The sequence below is a fragment of the Rhineura floridana genome, chromosome 4 (genome assembly GCF_030035675.1).
Source record: "Rhineura floridana isolate rRhiFlo1 chromosome 4, rRhiFlo1.hap2, whole genome shotgun sequence".
Lineage (NCBI taxonomy): Eukaryota > Metazoa > Chordata > Lepidosauria > Squamata > Rhineuridae > Rhineura > Rhineura floridana.
This window is the reverse complement of record NC_084483.1, coordinates 175,624-192,146: the sequence shown is the minus strand read 5'-3', so window position 1 is coordinate 192,146 and position 16,523 is coordinate 175,624. Positions and strand designations below refer to the sequence as shown.

Here is a 16,523-nt window from a genome sequence, read left to right as displayed (position 1 = left end):
TTGGAAAAGTTACTTTTTGAACTACAACTCCCATCAGCCCAATCCAGTAGCTATGCTGGCTGGGGCTGATGGGAGTTGTAGTTTTTAAAAAAGTAAGTTTTCCAAGCTCTGTGTGAAATAATATTGAAATAATATTGAAATAAACCACCGCGGTATAGCCCGTCTTTTACAAGTCACGTCGATTGAATCGGCGTAGGGACTAAGTCTACAGCTTTTGTTATGTCTATGGAGATAAGGGAAAGAGAGGGTGCATAACCATAGAGTGGGAAGAGAGGCCTAGCGTTGTTGTTGGAAGTGACGTCACGGGAACGATGAGTTTATGAGGGCGTCCGCTAGGTGACCCCGCCTCTTCCTTTCGGCGTGTGCGTGAAGTAGGAAGGCTCGTGCGGAGGAGTAAAGCATGGAGGGGACGAGGGAGGGCGCGCTCCCGTTGCCTCCTGTGGCGATGGGAACTCGGGCTGCCAGCGAAGGTGGGGACGGCGAGGGCTTCGCTAGCGTCCGCAAGCGGAAGAGACGAACAGGCGAGCGACGGGAGGGTCCCATGGAGACTGGTGAGGGGCCTTTGCCCAGGAAGCGGCCTGATTTTCCACCTCTTCGCGGGGAAGCTCTCGGGGTGAGTCATCCCGGTTACTTCTGGCACACCTCTGTGAGATGGGGAAAGTATCGAAAGAGAATCTGACCCTGGCAGTACCTACTGCTGCTAACTTACATAGCACATTTTTATCTTTTCTCAGCCATTTGAGGACTACACGCGTTATGTTTTGAAGTCCTACAGGCACGTGTATCATACCGGCGTATTTGTCGGGGATCTGCGATCACCTGTAGTTTGGTTCTCTATTCTGATAACACTTCCACTATGCCCAGTGCAGGTTTTTGATCGCAGCTTAAATCCATGGGTAGATTTATACAATTATTCTAACTTCTCTCTTCTGCATTAATCTCATGCAATAGCGATCTTGGTTGAAAATTTCCTTCCAGTGGTTGAAAATTCAGCATGCAGTGTATAGGTATTCCAGAAAGGTGATTGCAAGTTAGAAGCAGGGGAAGCATTTACCACCTTTACTCTTAAATTTGTGCTTCACAGCTGAGTTTCTTGCTCTGCCTGATTTTTCTGAAGTTTTGTTTCTTCCAGGATATACTTTTGTAGGATGTCTTTTCCTATATATGTGTGTGGTAGAATTGAACGTTCATGTTTTAAATTAGGCCAGCATAGGTACATAGATATAAATTCTGAGCAAAAACACAACAAAAAATCTTTCTGACTTAAGTAACACTTTCTAGCAAAAATATGAAAATTGGGCTTACTAGTATTTATGCCTGCCATGATTTTTGTAATGTTACTGAAGGTAGATCATACTTTGCCAAGCAGTTCAGGTTCTGATGCAAAGAAATTGTCTTTATTTATGGAGGAATTCATAGGATGCCTTTTAAAACATGCCTTTTTTAAAAAAATAGTTAATATAATAAAATTTAAAACCAGCATTTTATTTCTATATAGGGTGGAAAAGATATGAGGAAAATTCCTGTACCGGCAAACAGATACACACCTTTGAAAGAGAACTGGATGAAAATTTTTACGCCTATTGTAGAACACTTGCAGCTTCAAATTAGGTTTAATTTAAAAACAAGAAATGTAGAGATAAAGGTGAGTTATAAGATCTGTTGTTCCAGGTCACATGTAATAGTAAGCCATCATGAATAGGGAGCGTGCTGGTGCACATTGCTCATTCATGCCTCCCCCTCTCCTTCCTTTTGTCACACAAGGACAAGAACTAGAGCACTGGCTGAGCATTATGTGAGAACCAGCAATCGTTGCTTGTTTTCGCCAGATAATCCATGAGTGGTGAGCAGGGCTGTGGAGTCGGAGTCAGGAGCAATTTTGGGTGGAGTCAAGAGTCGGTAGAAATGTACCGACTCAGACTCCTTCATAAATGGCAAATGTATATTAACTAGTAATAACAAATTTACTGTAGTAAAATGGTAGCACAAGGCATTTCATCACCACCATGTGAATCCAGAGCTTGGAAAAGTTACTTTTTTGAACTACAACTCCCACGAGCCCAATCCATTCGGCCTGGATGGCAAGTAGTCATCCAGATTCCCAAGTACAGCTTGCATGGTGGTAGGCAAAAACAATTGAAACTAATACAAATATGTATTTGTTGTTTTATTTGAATTGCCATTGCCACTGTGGCAGAGTAGTCATCGAGGCTGGTAAATAAATCTTGTCCAGAGTGCTCTGGTAGTTCTATTTAATCTCAGGAGGAGGACCTGACTGCTACCGACTTATTTCTTAGTAATATGAAGATACTGCAATTTAGATCCGAGTCTTAGTACTGCATAAACTGTCTAAAATTACTTTACTAATTCATTTTTCTGGTCAGCATGGGCACATGGAGTGTATTTGTAAGAGTGAACACAAAACAGATTTAGGAACAGATAAAATTTTGACCTGAATTTGACCATTCAGAATATGCTTCTGTAGGAACAGATAGCAGCATAAACACTTTGTGTTAATGGAAGCACAAAAGTTAATGTTTAGAACTAAGCAGAACAAGGATATAGAAGAGCCGCTTGTGATAGATATGTGCCTGATTGCAGGCTTTAATCTTCTGGGTGACTCTTCCAAGGCTGGACCACCCAAAGTTACAACTTTTTTTCTCTTCTAGACTTGTAAAGAAACGAAAGACATAACTGCTTTGACAAAAGCAGCTGATTTTGTGAAAGCTTTTATACTTGGATTTCAAGTTGAGGTGAGTTTTATTTGTTTTTGATTACTTCATTAAAATGTGAGATCAATGTGCCCTCCCCCAAAGCTGCTTAAGGATTAAGGAACCCCTGGAACAGATTGGGTGTGTGGGCTGCAGGAAGGGGAAGTCCTGTCTCACATGCTGCTGTGATAAAGGATCTTGCGATATATATCCTGGGTTCCAACCTTCATGATCCATTTTGACAGACTGACAGGCAGGCAGGTGACCCACTCATCACCTTATATCAATATCACTATGACATCAGATGACCCACTGCAGCTGCTTTACAAAGGAGAAGTCAAGCCTGGCCAAGCGGGGCTTGAAGTTACTGCTGATCAGATCAACTTTCTCCTGGGACCAGCTGGCTACGAAGCTTCCCATGCCTGGTCTATAAGATTACTATCCTTTTCATATGCATTTTTTGTTTGTAATGCAAAGTTAAGTTGCATGACTCTCTTCTAGGATGCACTTGCTCTCGTCAGATTAGATGACCTTTTTCTGGAATCCTTTGAAGTAACAGATGGTGAGTATTCCATTTTTAGGGTCTTGTAGTATCAAAGCTTGAGTAGAAGTACATTTTTCAGTTGAGGGATGTGTAAAAACTTAATTAAGAAAAGCTGTTGCTCATTATTAAAAACAGCCTTTTATTTTAACATTGATTTTCCTTTCCTGTTACAAAACCCATAAACAAAATTACCTCAAAACCAGTGTGCCCACAACTTTCAGTCTGAAATCTGCCTTTTAGATTACAGGAATACCCCGCTATACGGACCTTCACTTTACGGACACTCGCGAGTACAGACATACTTACAGTAGCACCAGTCCCATTTACGTACGCTCGCTTTGCAAGAACGGACACTTAACCTTCGGTTGTGGCCTGTTCTTTCGGTGCGTGGGGGGGTGGAAAGAGATGCGATCGCATGACCACGAATCAGCTGGGAGGCGTGACCGCGCAACAGCAAAGGCTTTAGCGCAGGTCTTTGAGGCTCCGCGTGAAGGAGAGGTGGCACAGTGGCGGCACAAGTGAAAAAATGTAGTGCTTTAAGTACATTTTCGTTTACATACTCGCTCTGTACCCATTGCATACATTAATGCGGGGTATTTCTGTAAACCAATACTTGTTGACTGACCTATCAAAATTTAGTGGCCTGATCTTCCAATTAAACATTTTTAATAATTCTCTTTCTGGGCTTTGAAGCACATCAAATAAAAATCAAAATACAGTCTTAATTTTGCCAAAGGATAATAACATCCTTGTCATTTAACTTCATAAACTAGATTTGCAGACAATCCACAGGGAGGTATTAGTAATGGATTCCAACACTGTCAAACTTTATTTGTTGAGCTTTTTACACCGTCTTTAAAGCAAACTAGAAAAACTGAAGCACTTCTGCATTTACATTCTGCTGCTGTACAAGTTATTACGGTTTGTTAACTAAAGGGGGGGTGCTATGATAATTTCTGCTTTCATTACAATTCAGCCAAGATGTGCAAGCTTTTTCTGCATGGCAGGATCGTATGGAGTTGTATCCAGCTAAGTTCTATTCAGAATAGACGAACTGAAATTAATGACCCTGTTAGTCATGTCTATTAACTTCAACAGGAATACTCTGAGTAGGACTAGCAATGAATACTACTGTTTTCTCTATGAACATTTAAATCTACAGTCCTCAGTATTCTTAAGTTCCTGTAAGACCCATTAAACTTGATGATTCATTTTGGAATAAACATTTAAAATGATTCTCGGTAACCTCTTATTAAAGAGATTAACTAAGTGCACCCCTACTCTGCATTAGGAGTTGTACAATTACCAGGTTCTCTCATGGGCCCGAAATAAACATATTTAGGATTAGGCTGGAAATATGATGATGAAGTAACACTGACTTTTCTCTTTAGTCAAGCCATTAAAAGGAGACCATCTTTCTAGAGCAATAGGAAGAATTGCTGGGAAAGGTGGAAAAACAAAATTCACTATTGAAAATGTAACAAGAACACGAGTAGTTCTTGCAGACTCGTAAGTATAATATAGTCTGTGTTTTTCCCTGTGGTGTGAATATTGAGTGTAATTTGGTGTGCTTTTAATAAAGACCTGCTTTCAATGCATTATGTCTGGATAGACTTTTAAAAAGTGATTGTAGAGGGACCCCCATCCACACACACGCAACAAAAAAGCTATTGTTGAATTTTTTGATCAAATTCAAATCTGTGAGCTGTGTAGATTGAAATGGATCCATGTAGGAGCACTTGAATGAATTCTGTAAGTAATATCCAAAAGTACAAATTATAATATTAGAAATGGGCTGATAGGCCAAAAACAATGGAATCCAGTACATACCACTGTATTGTAAAAAGAATATTGTGGCTTTATTAGGTCAACAAATATTGGGAGAACAATGGTAAGATGTCTTCCAGCTTTAGACAGTGAATAGGCATGCCTGCATCATTTAGAAGGCAATTGATGACGCCTTGGTATATTGTATTGACTCAGTGATTTCCGGTATCTGTATAGGTTGTCTTGTGGGAATTATACCTAATAGGTTGCAGTCACAGGAGATAAGTGAAGAATGAATTAGCCCCAATTAATATGTGTTCTTGAACTACCCAGTGTACTATGTTAGATGGTGCAATGCAGCAAAGTGGATCTGAAATCAAGAAGATGAAGTTGGTACAATGCCACGGCTACTTTTAATGCTTAGGATTTGTAAAGGTGAAGCATCTTTATTGACGGCTGCAATCTCTTCTTGTGAAAGTAGAATTCAACCAAGTACTTAATCTAACAAATTAAGAAGTTCTAAACAAGAGTGTTGGGTCCTTGTGGGTCAGTAAAAGGAATCCTTTCACATATTAGTCAAATATTCTTAAATATAAGTTTCATGTGTAAAATAAAACCTCTTTTAATTATAGGAAAGTACATATTTTGGGGTCTTTCCAGAATATTAAAATGGCACGAACAGCAATTTGCAACCTCATTTTAGGTAAGCCTCACTAATAAAAAGTCTGAATTAAGTCTTCCTTGTCTTATGGCTGTAGCTGGCTTCAGTTCTACTGACTTGACACTACTATATTTCTGATGGCTTGTTATCGGGAATCATCACCTATGGCTTTGATAATTAGAAATTATAATAGAGGTTAGGCATAATAGTACCTGTACAATAGGAGGAAAAATAGGCTTAGATGCAATTTTTGCTATTTACTACAGGGAGATGCATCTCTAAACGCTTGTGAGCCGCCTCTTAACTGTTGATATTGATGGTTATACCTAACTTTATTATTTGATTTATATCCTGCCCTTCCTCCCAGGAGACGCCCAGCAGGAACTTTATTACCATTCCTAACTTTTTAATGGCTTTTCTTTTGTCTGCATATTTCTCTTAAAGATTATTGTCTAGTAAGATAAACAGTCCTATCAATTACATATTTGAATTTCACCATGAGCAGTACTAACATTTTGTATTCTTCTACAGGAAGTCCTCCATCAAAGGTTTATGGCAATATTAGAGCAGTGGCCAGTAGAGCAGCAGAAAGGTTTTAAGATCAACAATTATGACTTGAAGCTATAAGGTTATTCCACACAATGCCTTGTATACAGAAGCAGCGACTCCTGGTAGTTCTCCATTCCCATGTGATCGGTGCAGGAAAGAGATGCTGTAGCTGAGTGTTCTCAGCCAGACATACTGTCTGATCTTTGATGATACTCAAATGAACTTATGTACATAATAAAGATGGCAATCAGAAGTTTTGCTATATTTTCACTGTTTCAGCTTGAATGCATACCTTTCTTACCTTGCACAGCAAAGTTGCTAATTCTGTGCAGTGATCCAACGCTTACCCTACATCTGCTATTGAATACTATGTTTCCTAAATGTTTGCTGACATGGAAACTCACCTCAAATGAGATGCCCTTCAAATGAGAAACAAGTCACAGGTTGTTTTGGGCTGCAAGTATTTTAAACACTGCATGAGATGGTTAATTTATATGTCCTCTCATCAAAAATTTTAACAGTACACACATAGAACTTGTAAAAAGATATCAGATAAACTTAAGTTCCTGTTTGCTGCAGTCTGCTTACATCAAGTGTGGAAGGAACAAGAGGGCATTCTCCTATAAGTGGTAGTTCAGAAGCTTTGCTTATTATATAGACTCGTATTTGTCAGTGCAAGATAGTAAAGCTATCTGCGAAGCACTTTTTGAGTCAGTTTTCTAGCAGGCAACAGTTTTATGCCACAGTTGTGCTGATCAGAAAACAAACTCCAGCCTATTGATGCTTTTTCTTGTATAGGTTTTCAGAGGAAGGTAGCAGCAGAGTATCTTCTGTAACATCTATAGTTAAGGAAGCCAGAAGAAAAAGATTTACTTCTGGGGCACAGGATAAAAAAGGATGCTAGCCTTTGCATCATATTGGTCAACAACTGGGGCCTATAGCCTTCCTTTGCACAATCAATTCACAGCAAAGCCTTTGATTGTGTAGATCATGAAAAACTATGGAATGCTTTAAAAGAAATGGTGCCACAGCATCTGGTTATCCTGATGCACAACCTATATTCTGCACAAGAGGCTACTGTAAGGACAGACTGGAGAAAGTGATTGGTTCCCCATCGGGTGTATTTTATCACTCTATTTGTTTAAACTATATGCAGAACATACCACGTGGAAAGCAGGATGAGACCAAGATGGAGGTATGAAAATTGGAGGGAGAAATATCAATTATAGATATGCAGATATCATACTACTAGCAGAAACCAGTAATGATTTGAAACGAATGCTGTTGAAAGTTAAAGAGGAAAGCACAAAAGGATTACATATGAACAAAAAGACTAAAGTAATGACAACAGAAGATTAATGCAACTTTAAAGTTGATGAGGACATTGAACTTGTCAAGGATTATCAATACCTTGGCACAGTCATTAACCAAAATGGAGACTATAGTCAAGAAATCAGAAGAAGGCTAGGACTGGGGAAGGTAGCTAAAAGAGCACTCGAAAAGGTCCTCAAAGGCAGAGATGTATCACTGAACACTGAAGTCAGGATCATTCAGACCATTTTATTCCCAATCTCTGCATGGATGTGAAAGATGGGACAGTGAAAGAAGCGGATAAGAGAAAAAACCAACTCATTTGAAATGTGTTGGAGAAGGGCTTTGTGGATACCATGGACTGAAAAAGATAAATTGGGTGTTAGAACAAACTAAACCAGAACTATCACTAGAAGCTAAAATGATGAAACCGAGGTTATCATACTTTGGACACATAATGAGAAGACATGATTCACTAGAAAATACAATAATGCTGGGGAAAACAGAAGGGAGTAGAAAAAGAGGAAGGCCAAACAAGAGATGGACTGATTCCATGAAGGAAGCCACAGACCTGAACTTACAAGATCTGAACAGGGTGGTTCATGACAGATGCTCTTGGAGATCACTGATTCATAGGGTCGCCATAAGTCGTGGTCAGCTTGAAGGCACATAACAGCCTTTAGAAAATGCAAACAATTAAGTTCTTCAGAACTCTTAAGCATGTTAAGCAAAACTGGAGTGAGGGCTTTCTTTGTTCTCAGATTGGAAGTCTGAGTTGTGCTATTTATTTATTCTACACTTCCACAGTGTGTGTATATCGCTGTGGCCAGAGGAGCTGCCACAATGATGCGAGGTAACTGCCTTGGTTGGAACAGAACAGCTACTGAACTACAGTGAGGAAGCACCATACTAGCGTCTTGAAGCCAAACATTAGAACACTGAGCTTATCCTGTGTTGGGGGAAAAGTGTATAGTACAACAAATCACTTCCTTTGAGAAAAATAACCTTCTTATTCTATTAGGTCACCTGATCCTTGGGGGACATAATTTTTTTATCCATATATAGTCCATATACACATACAGGCATACCCCGCTTTAACATACGCAATGGGACCGGAGTGTGTATGTAGAGTGAAAATGTACTTAAAGTGAAGCAATTATCTATGCATGTACTGCACGACAATCACCACTAGATGGCAGCGGCGTCATGCCATTAAGTGTCTGTAATTGCAAAGCGCGTGTACGGTAAGTGGGGTATGGTGGCATATGGAGCATGTATGTTATAGCGAGGCGACGTTAAGTGAAGCGACGTTAAGCGGAGTATGCCTGTACAATAGTTTTCCTCCTACCCCAGTCTGAGTTTAGAGCAATTGCTAAGAGTAGTATAAATAGACTCAAATTGTTCAATTTCCAAGATACTGTGCTTTAAATCACAATGCACTAATTTTCATTTTTATATCACCTTAATTATTTATGCAATAGTTAAGCTAAAGCTCTGTTCAGTGTTTTGCTCATAACTCCAGAGGTTTTGAATTGAATGGGAAAGTTTAAATAAAGTACTGGGGAACCAAGTGTTCATATAAATTAACAAGGGATGGGGAGAATACAGATCACATTCCTATAGAGGTATTCTCATACCATGCAAACGATGGTTTTCCATGCGTGGATGACTTGGTCTCCTGCTCTAGGCTATTTTGTGTTCGGTAACCCAGCACAGGAACTCTACTACCATACATCAAACTGGCACTCAGCTCTACCTCTCATTTAAGTCCTCACCAGAGTCAGCTGTGGAGACCATGTCCAAGTGTCTGGAATCCGTGAGTGGATGGATGGGAAGAAACAGGCTAAAGCTGAATCCTGATAAAACTGAGGTACTGCTCGTGGGAGACAAGGGGGGGTTGGGAAACATGGACCTGGTATTTAATGGGGTAAAATTGCCCCTGAAGGACCAGGTCCGCAGCCTCGGGGTGATCCTTGATTCCAAGCTGTCCATGGAGGCTCAGGTTTCATCGGTGTGCCGGGCAGCTTGGGGTCAATTGCGTCTCATACGAAGACTGCAACCCTACCTTCCTGTCCACCAGCTCCCATTCATAGTACACGCTCTGGTCACCTCTCGTTTAGACTACTGCAATGCGCTCTACGTGGGGTTGCCCTTGAAAACAGTCCGGAAATTACAGCTGGTACAAAATACGGCGGCTCGTCTACTTACGAACACCCGCCGTTATGATCATATTACCCCAGTGCTGTACAATCTACACTGGCTTCCAGTTATTTTCCGGGCTCAATTCAAGGTGTTGGTATTAACCTATAAATCCCTGTATGGTTTCGGCCCAGTATACCTGATGGAGCGCCTCCAACGTCATAAATTGTGCCGCCCTACAAGATCTGCCACAAAGGGCCTCCTCTCAGTCCCGTCAACTAAAGTGATTGGGTTGGTGAGGACTTGGGAGAGGGCCTTCTCTGTGGCGGCCCCCACGATTTGGAACTCCCTCCCAATAGATCTTCGACATGCCCCTTCCTTATATATATTTCGCCGAGGCCTGAAGACTTGGCTTTTCCATCAGGCCTTTATGAACTTGAGACTTCTAAGGTGAACTAGCTTCAGAATTGTATTACTGACAACTCTACTAAATACTGTAATTTTGCATTGTGCTGTACTGGTTATATTGTTTTTATTGTATCATATTTTACCATGTATTTTATCGTGCTTTATTGTACGCCGCCTAGAGTGGCCATTGGCCAGATAGGCGGCCTATAAATTAAAGTTTATTATTATTATTATTATTATCCAAATTATAGTTCAAACTATGATTAAATTTTTTCATCCCACTATCATATCAGCAGATTGATTCTTTTATATATGTCTGCACCTTTTTACTAGACGGTCAAAACATAAATAAAACTAGTTTCAAAATCAGTTATCTCAAAAATATAAACAGATGTAGCTAAATAGTTTCAGGCGAGATAGTGAAATACTGTTGTATTCTATTTAATTGTGCATAAACCAGCAGCTTATATAAGTGAAAATCAAACTTGAAATCAGAGGGGACTGCTTTAGGTTTGAGCATACCTGCCTATTCTACAGATGCTTAAACCATACTTTGGTAAAGTTCAAATATTTTATTTTTTATTCATACAGTATGAAGGTTCCTATAGTTCCAACAATGTATGATGTAGCATGCAGAGAAAAATCTAAACATTCAACTTAACACATTTTCCACACACAAACTAATAAGGCTCATCCCCAATAAGAAAGTAATGTTAGCACTATTTTCTATAACGCCAGCCAGAATATGCACAAGCAATTAAGAAATAGAAAGCATTTGCTAAAATGTTTATAACAAATACTTATGTACAAAAAATTCACAAAAGACTAGTTCCCCCTCGAAGCAGAGCACATGGCAGTTGACACTGGAACAGATACCACCACTGGCTGGGATTATAAGCCACGTACTGATCCAGAGGAAGAAAGTTACATGTAGTGGAGATTCTCTGTTTTAACATTTACCAAAGTTTGGCAACATTATCTTTTTTAAATTATGCAAATCATGTAAACAAGAGGAACATTTCAAATCGATCTACATGCAAAACTTCATGTCATGCAAGGACACCAAGCACCTGGATTTCTCTCTCACAGACAGAGCCCATGATGTGCAGCACTCAGTTGAAGGAACAGCTATGGCAGGCAGGCAACTGATTTAAGTTCATACAACCTGCCCTTTCCATTGCTGATTATAAAACCTTTTGAATAGAAAAACTGCTATACAGGAAAGGGTGTACTATCCTAAAAATGTAATGAATGTTTTTCTTCCAGCCAATAGTACCATTGCAGAAAAGGAAAGGGATGATATAAAGTTGTAGAACATGGCTCGCTACTTTTATATCACACACATATCAAGTTACTATCCATTACAAGTCATGATATGGACAAATCTAGAAAAAAATTCTCCAAATGCTGGAGAAGAACAAGAGGTATAAATTTAGATAATGTGACGCTTTCCTCCTTCCCTATGGCGTTTGTTAATGTCTCCCCCATAATATCCATAATAATCCTATATACACATATATAAAATATTACCAGTTTATTTATGCAACTTGTACTACTACATTAAATGCATAAAGGAAACTATATAGTTGGGACATAACTTAATGGTAAGAGAGGTTTTATAGTCTCACTGTGCAATGGGAATTCTATACACTTGTCTTGTAAATCCTAAATTCTTAATTAAGCTAAGTGCTGAGAAACAAATGCAAATGTTTTCAACTGTTTTATCTATGCTTAGTGGATCACAGCTGAAGCGTATTAAGGACATATTATGTGCAACTGCATCCATTTAGTAAGTGAAATGATGAAATGGCCATAAGCATCTTGTAAATCCTATTAGCACACAACGACTAGTTCTTGGCATTAACATTAAATTACATTTTCTCATTCTATTAAGTAGAATTGTACTGAAAACTATCAAGCAAAGATGCAGTCTCTGGTAATATATCAACAGGTATATAAACAAACCAGTTTCCTGTCTTACAAAAATGTAATTAGGGTAAATTAACAGGAAGCAATGCTTTCTCAGCCAGTCAATATATAAACATCTGAAATAGTCACAGGAAAAAGGAAAGAGTTGACCTAACAACTATTTAAAACTTTACATTCTTCTACTATATATATAAAAAACTGTGTGACATAAAAGTAAAGATGAATATCCATATATCGAACTGTTAATGTTCTGCTTGGCACTTTGTAGTCTAGTTTTGTTTCTGAATCAAGTATATTAAATTAAAGCCCACTTTACTACGTATAGAAAGCTACATATATATCTATATATAAATACACACATATATATATAGATAGATATTTTCCTGTTACAAAAGATGAGAAAAATAAATTAAAAAGCCAACCCCTTCCCTTTCTCCACCACACTGATATGCTCTTTCCATCTTGCTGTCCTTCAGACTTTAAAGTGCTACACTTGAGTTATTGAGAGAATAAAAGTTCAATAACACTTAGTTGGCTTCATGAGGCTCATGTTGGAAAATGTGGCTTCACAGAGAAAAATACTTCCATTTAAATACACAGAGAGCATTGCTGGACGTCTTGAGCAGATCTTCAGAGATGGAGAAGAAAGCAAAAGTGTTGGGTGGTGTCCTAAAGAGTCACACATCTACCACCATCTTTTTGTGGATATCTAGGCCTCCTACAACCTGAAATGTTGATGTAAAAATATATGAAAATCACATCAATTGGTAATTTAAATCTTGATAACCGATTCTGATGTTGCTCTTCACAGAATTATACACTTACCTCAAAAGATGCCAAATTCCATAAACTGAGGGGTGTATCCAATGAAGTCATTGCATCTGTGGAAAAACGTCTGCTCATCCAATGGAACTTCTCTTCCCACCTGCCCCCAGCACCCCTTCCAATACACTCTGGAGCAGATGTGGGGGAGGAGAAATCACATTGCGTGAGCAAAAGTTCCATGGGAGCAATGACTTTGCTGGATACAAACTTCAGTAATTAGTAAAGGATCGTATAAAAACACTTAAGACATTGACCCAGGGGTAGGGAGCCTCTGGTTTATGGATCTAATTAGGCCTGGCATGGGTCCCAGTTTGGCCCACAAGGCCATTTTCACCAAACTAAGCCTACTTGCTGGCATATGTAACATCAAGTGTGGGCAAGTAGAGACATTGCTACCAATGCATAATCAGGATTCTAAAAATGCACTCCTGACTGTTTGGAGTCTTCACTTATCAGTTGATAGGAAGTAACTTCAAGTGTTGCTTGGCTTGGATTTTTTTTTTGTAGTGCAGCTTACCATGCTACAAAGGATTTCACAGTGAGCATCAGGTGATGAAAAAGTCTGTGAGCAGTCAAAGTGCCCTGCTGAGATTGGGGGAACCCAGGATCCAGCCCATCCCTGAATTAAACAGAGTGGGCATAATTATTATAGAATCTGGTTAATAGAAAATAACATTATTACTTAGTTTTTCCATGGATTCTTCCAGCCAATCTGATTTTTTTTTCAAATTTGAAGACCTAAAACATTTGTAATCCTATGCAGTCACAATGCAATGCTTATAAAGCCACATTAGTGGCAAAAGTTTAATTTAAGTCTCCAAGATGCCCATATGCAGTGAAAGGAACTGCCAGAGGACAATGGAGTCAGTAAGGAGAGACATAAAATGGACAGGAACTAAAGCAAAGTCAAGATGATATCCTGTAAAAAACTTAGACAAATGTCAAAGAAAATGTTGAAGGAACAGGAAAAGTAAGAAATAAAGTAAGCTAGACAGGATACTTTCAAGGAAATAACTGACCGTGAGGGCAAAGTGAAAAGCACACTGTACTAAAAACACACTTACAGCACAGAATTCCTCAAAGGATATTCTTCCATCACCATCTTTATCTGCATTTATTATGGTTTTGTCTACAATTTGCTGCAACTGAGTATCTTTGAGATTGTTCCCAACCATCATCTTCAGAACCTGGAAGAGCTCCCCATTGGAGATATAGCCATCTTTGTCCATGTCATAGATACGGAAAGCAACTGCAAGAAAAATATGTAAAAAAACTTCAGTAGCAAATATTACTTCTGAGGAGATATTCACTATTTGTAATAAATTCTGGTTCATTCCATGTTTTCCTGCTCTTGCACGCAGCTATAATATAAGTTCTCCTCCCTCTTATATACCCTTTTCTACCAGCAGTCTCACCTGCAAATCTGTTAGTGTGCTTCAGCTACCCATCTTTCTATGACCATTGTCAAGTGCCCTAATATTATCTGGCATCACAAATATATGATAAAATAGCTTTTATTAGGGTACCATTTCAATCAATCCTAAACACTATCATAATTTGCCTACAATGTCATTGTAATATCCTGGCTATAAAATGCTTGGTGTTTTCCTGTTCAAAGTTTGCTAAACAGCCTCCCAAGGGAGGAAGGGCATTTTTGCCAATTCTCCTTTTAGCTCTTCCTACACTATTCCAGAGGGTCCCCCCAATCCAATGGAACACCTTTGCAAAGGAAAGGAGAAATCAACAAAAATTACCTCCCTTCTCCTGCAAAATGGTCCTATGAGCAGAGTGCTGCTCATGGGAACTCTGGATTCAATCCGATAATGCACAAGGTAGGAATACATTGTTTTCACATGACGTGTCAACATTCAGCTACTAGAACCAGCCCAGTAACACAGCACCTTCTCCTCTAGGACAGCTTTAAGCCCCATTTTTCTAGTGGTGTATACATCTTTATTGCAAAACAAAAAATGTTTTATTCTTGCCAAAAGACTCAATATCCTGTGTTTCATCATTATAAACAACAAACAAATGGGGGCTGGAGAAGGATTTCCTTAATGCCCACAAATCCAAAACACTCATTAAGCTAGTTTTAATCACAAAGGCAGCAAGCATTGCTGCAAAGCTTGCATACTTCATCTTGCAGTGTATGAAAAATTTGTACATCAGTCTTCCAGTCTTCACATAATTAGGGATTTTCAATTGATATTCAAGTTATTTCAGAGTAGTTGCTGTTTTATCACCGAACAGAGTTCTCAATAATGATTTTGTTTTTTTCCAACTGCAAACTTTTTATTTGCAAGCTAAGAAAATATCAAATACTTACACCTCAACTTCTGTTCCTTGTCACCTTTGACACTGAACTGGGAGACTCCTTCTATAAATTCTATAGAATATAGGTAAGAAGAATATTTATAAAATATTTATATTTTACATATTGTATAACCTGCAATGTAGTCAGTAAAAGTATCCCTCTGTGGACTTCAATAATGTGAGTCTAACATTCTCCAGGACCAGGTCAATGCTTAATATGGTCTGTCTGGATTGGGCAATGCTTCTGTGTGCCACAATGCCCTGTGAGGCACTTTGGCAAGGTCCTATGAGCTTCACAAGACTCATGAATATCCCAGCTTTCACTGAAAAGAAGTAAGTATGGTGCTTCCAGATGGGAATTTACTATGGAACTGGTGCTCTCATGCATACAAATTATTTGCATTTTCCACATATCAAAATGCCAACGTAGTTTTTTTAAATCCAGATTTACCCATTCTGTGGAAAACCCAGTAAATAAAAACATGTTACATATGTGCAGTTTAGTGCATTTCTTGCTTCGCCACATGTTTGACTGTGTTTTGGTGGGTGGCCTCTTATCATTATGCCCCTGCTTCTGCTGGGTCCTTACACGATCACATCCTAGTCATTTTGTTTCCAATGGACCAAACAATAGGAGCATACCTATTTCTATTAATTCTGCTGCCTGCAGAAGGCATAACTTGATTCCAAACAGCTGTTCTCTCATGATCTCCACACAGCACATGTGGAAGATTACTCCTCAGAGACTGTAAGAGCAGTTCATACATATGCTTTAAAAAATAATACAGAGGGGTCTTGTACAAGACCTCTTAATCACTCTTGTGTAAGCCTTAGTCAGGTAAATATCAGTCTTGCATAAGAACTCAGTATTAATTTAGAAACAAAACTCGAATGGAAATGGGTCCTGCCCCCATAAAGCACAATTCCCATTTAACCCACTGTGAAACATGCTAATATAATATTCCCAATTATGCTCTTGTGCACAGAAATACCTGTGTGCATGCCCAGAACAGAAAAGGGTAGTGAAGGGCAAGGGAGGAATGATTGAGGGGAAAACCTGAAAGCACAGTCTGGATACATTTCATCAAGCTTTGCCCACATATGGGGGCAGCAAGTGACTGAAAAAAAACTGGGAATGTGTGACTGATTGGGTACCAACTGCACACACAGAAGAACTGGATCTGAACAACCAGTTTCAAGATCACTCCTGTCTACAAGGCACCCACAGTCTATCACTTGCAGTTAAAGATGTGCTATTACGACAAGAACTGAAAGAGATGGCAAGGAAGTATTAAACCAACCAAGTTGATTTTATTTCCGGTCCTTTGACTTCTATATGCATGCCAGTTCCCACCAGTTTCATGTT

General features: G+C 39.1%; 2 protein-coding genes across 4 annotated transcripts in view; one reads left to right on the top strand and one right to left on the bottom strand.

Annotated features, from left to right (window-relative positions):
* The first annotated feature begins 330 nt into the window (after positions 1 to 330).
* Positions 331 to 6,485, top strand: PNO1 (partner of NOB1 homolog). The gene is made up of 7 exons (XM_061622219.1): positions 331 to 613; positions 1,499 to 1,645; positions 2,670 to 2,753; positions 3,213 to 3,273; positions 4,647 to 4,764; positions 5,655 to 5,725; positions 6,215 to 6,485. Exons 1-7 carry the CDS (start codon positions 401 to 403, stop codon positions 6,280 to 6,282), a joined length of 762 nt encoding a protein of 253 aa, XP_061478203.1. The 5' UTR covers positions 331 to 400; the 3' UTR covers positions 6,283 to 6,485.
* Positions 6,486 to 10,515: 4,030 nt separating this feature from the next.
* Positions 10,516 to 16,523, bottom strand: part of PPP3R1 (protein phosphatase 3 regulatory subunit B, alpha) — a 68,469-nt gene continuing 62,461 nt past the window's right edge. For all 3 annotated transcript variants that reach the window (XM_061622221.1, XM_061622222.1, XM_061622220.1), the window contains 3 exons: positions 15,171 to 15,230; positions 13,909 to 14,093; positions 10,516 to 12,744 (listed from right to left, as the gene is read on the bottom strand). In XM_061622221.1, the coding sequence (XP_061478205.1) occupies positions 12,697 to 12,744; positions 13,909 to 14,093; positions 15,171 to 15,230 (293 nt within the window). In that variant the 3' untranslated portion in view covers positions 10,516 to 12,696. The remainder of the gene's footprint in view (positions 12,745 to 13,908; positions 14,094 to 15,170; positions 15,231 to 16,523) is intronic.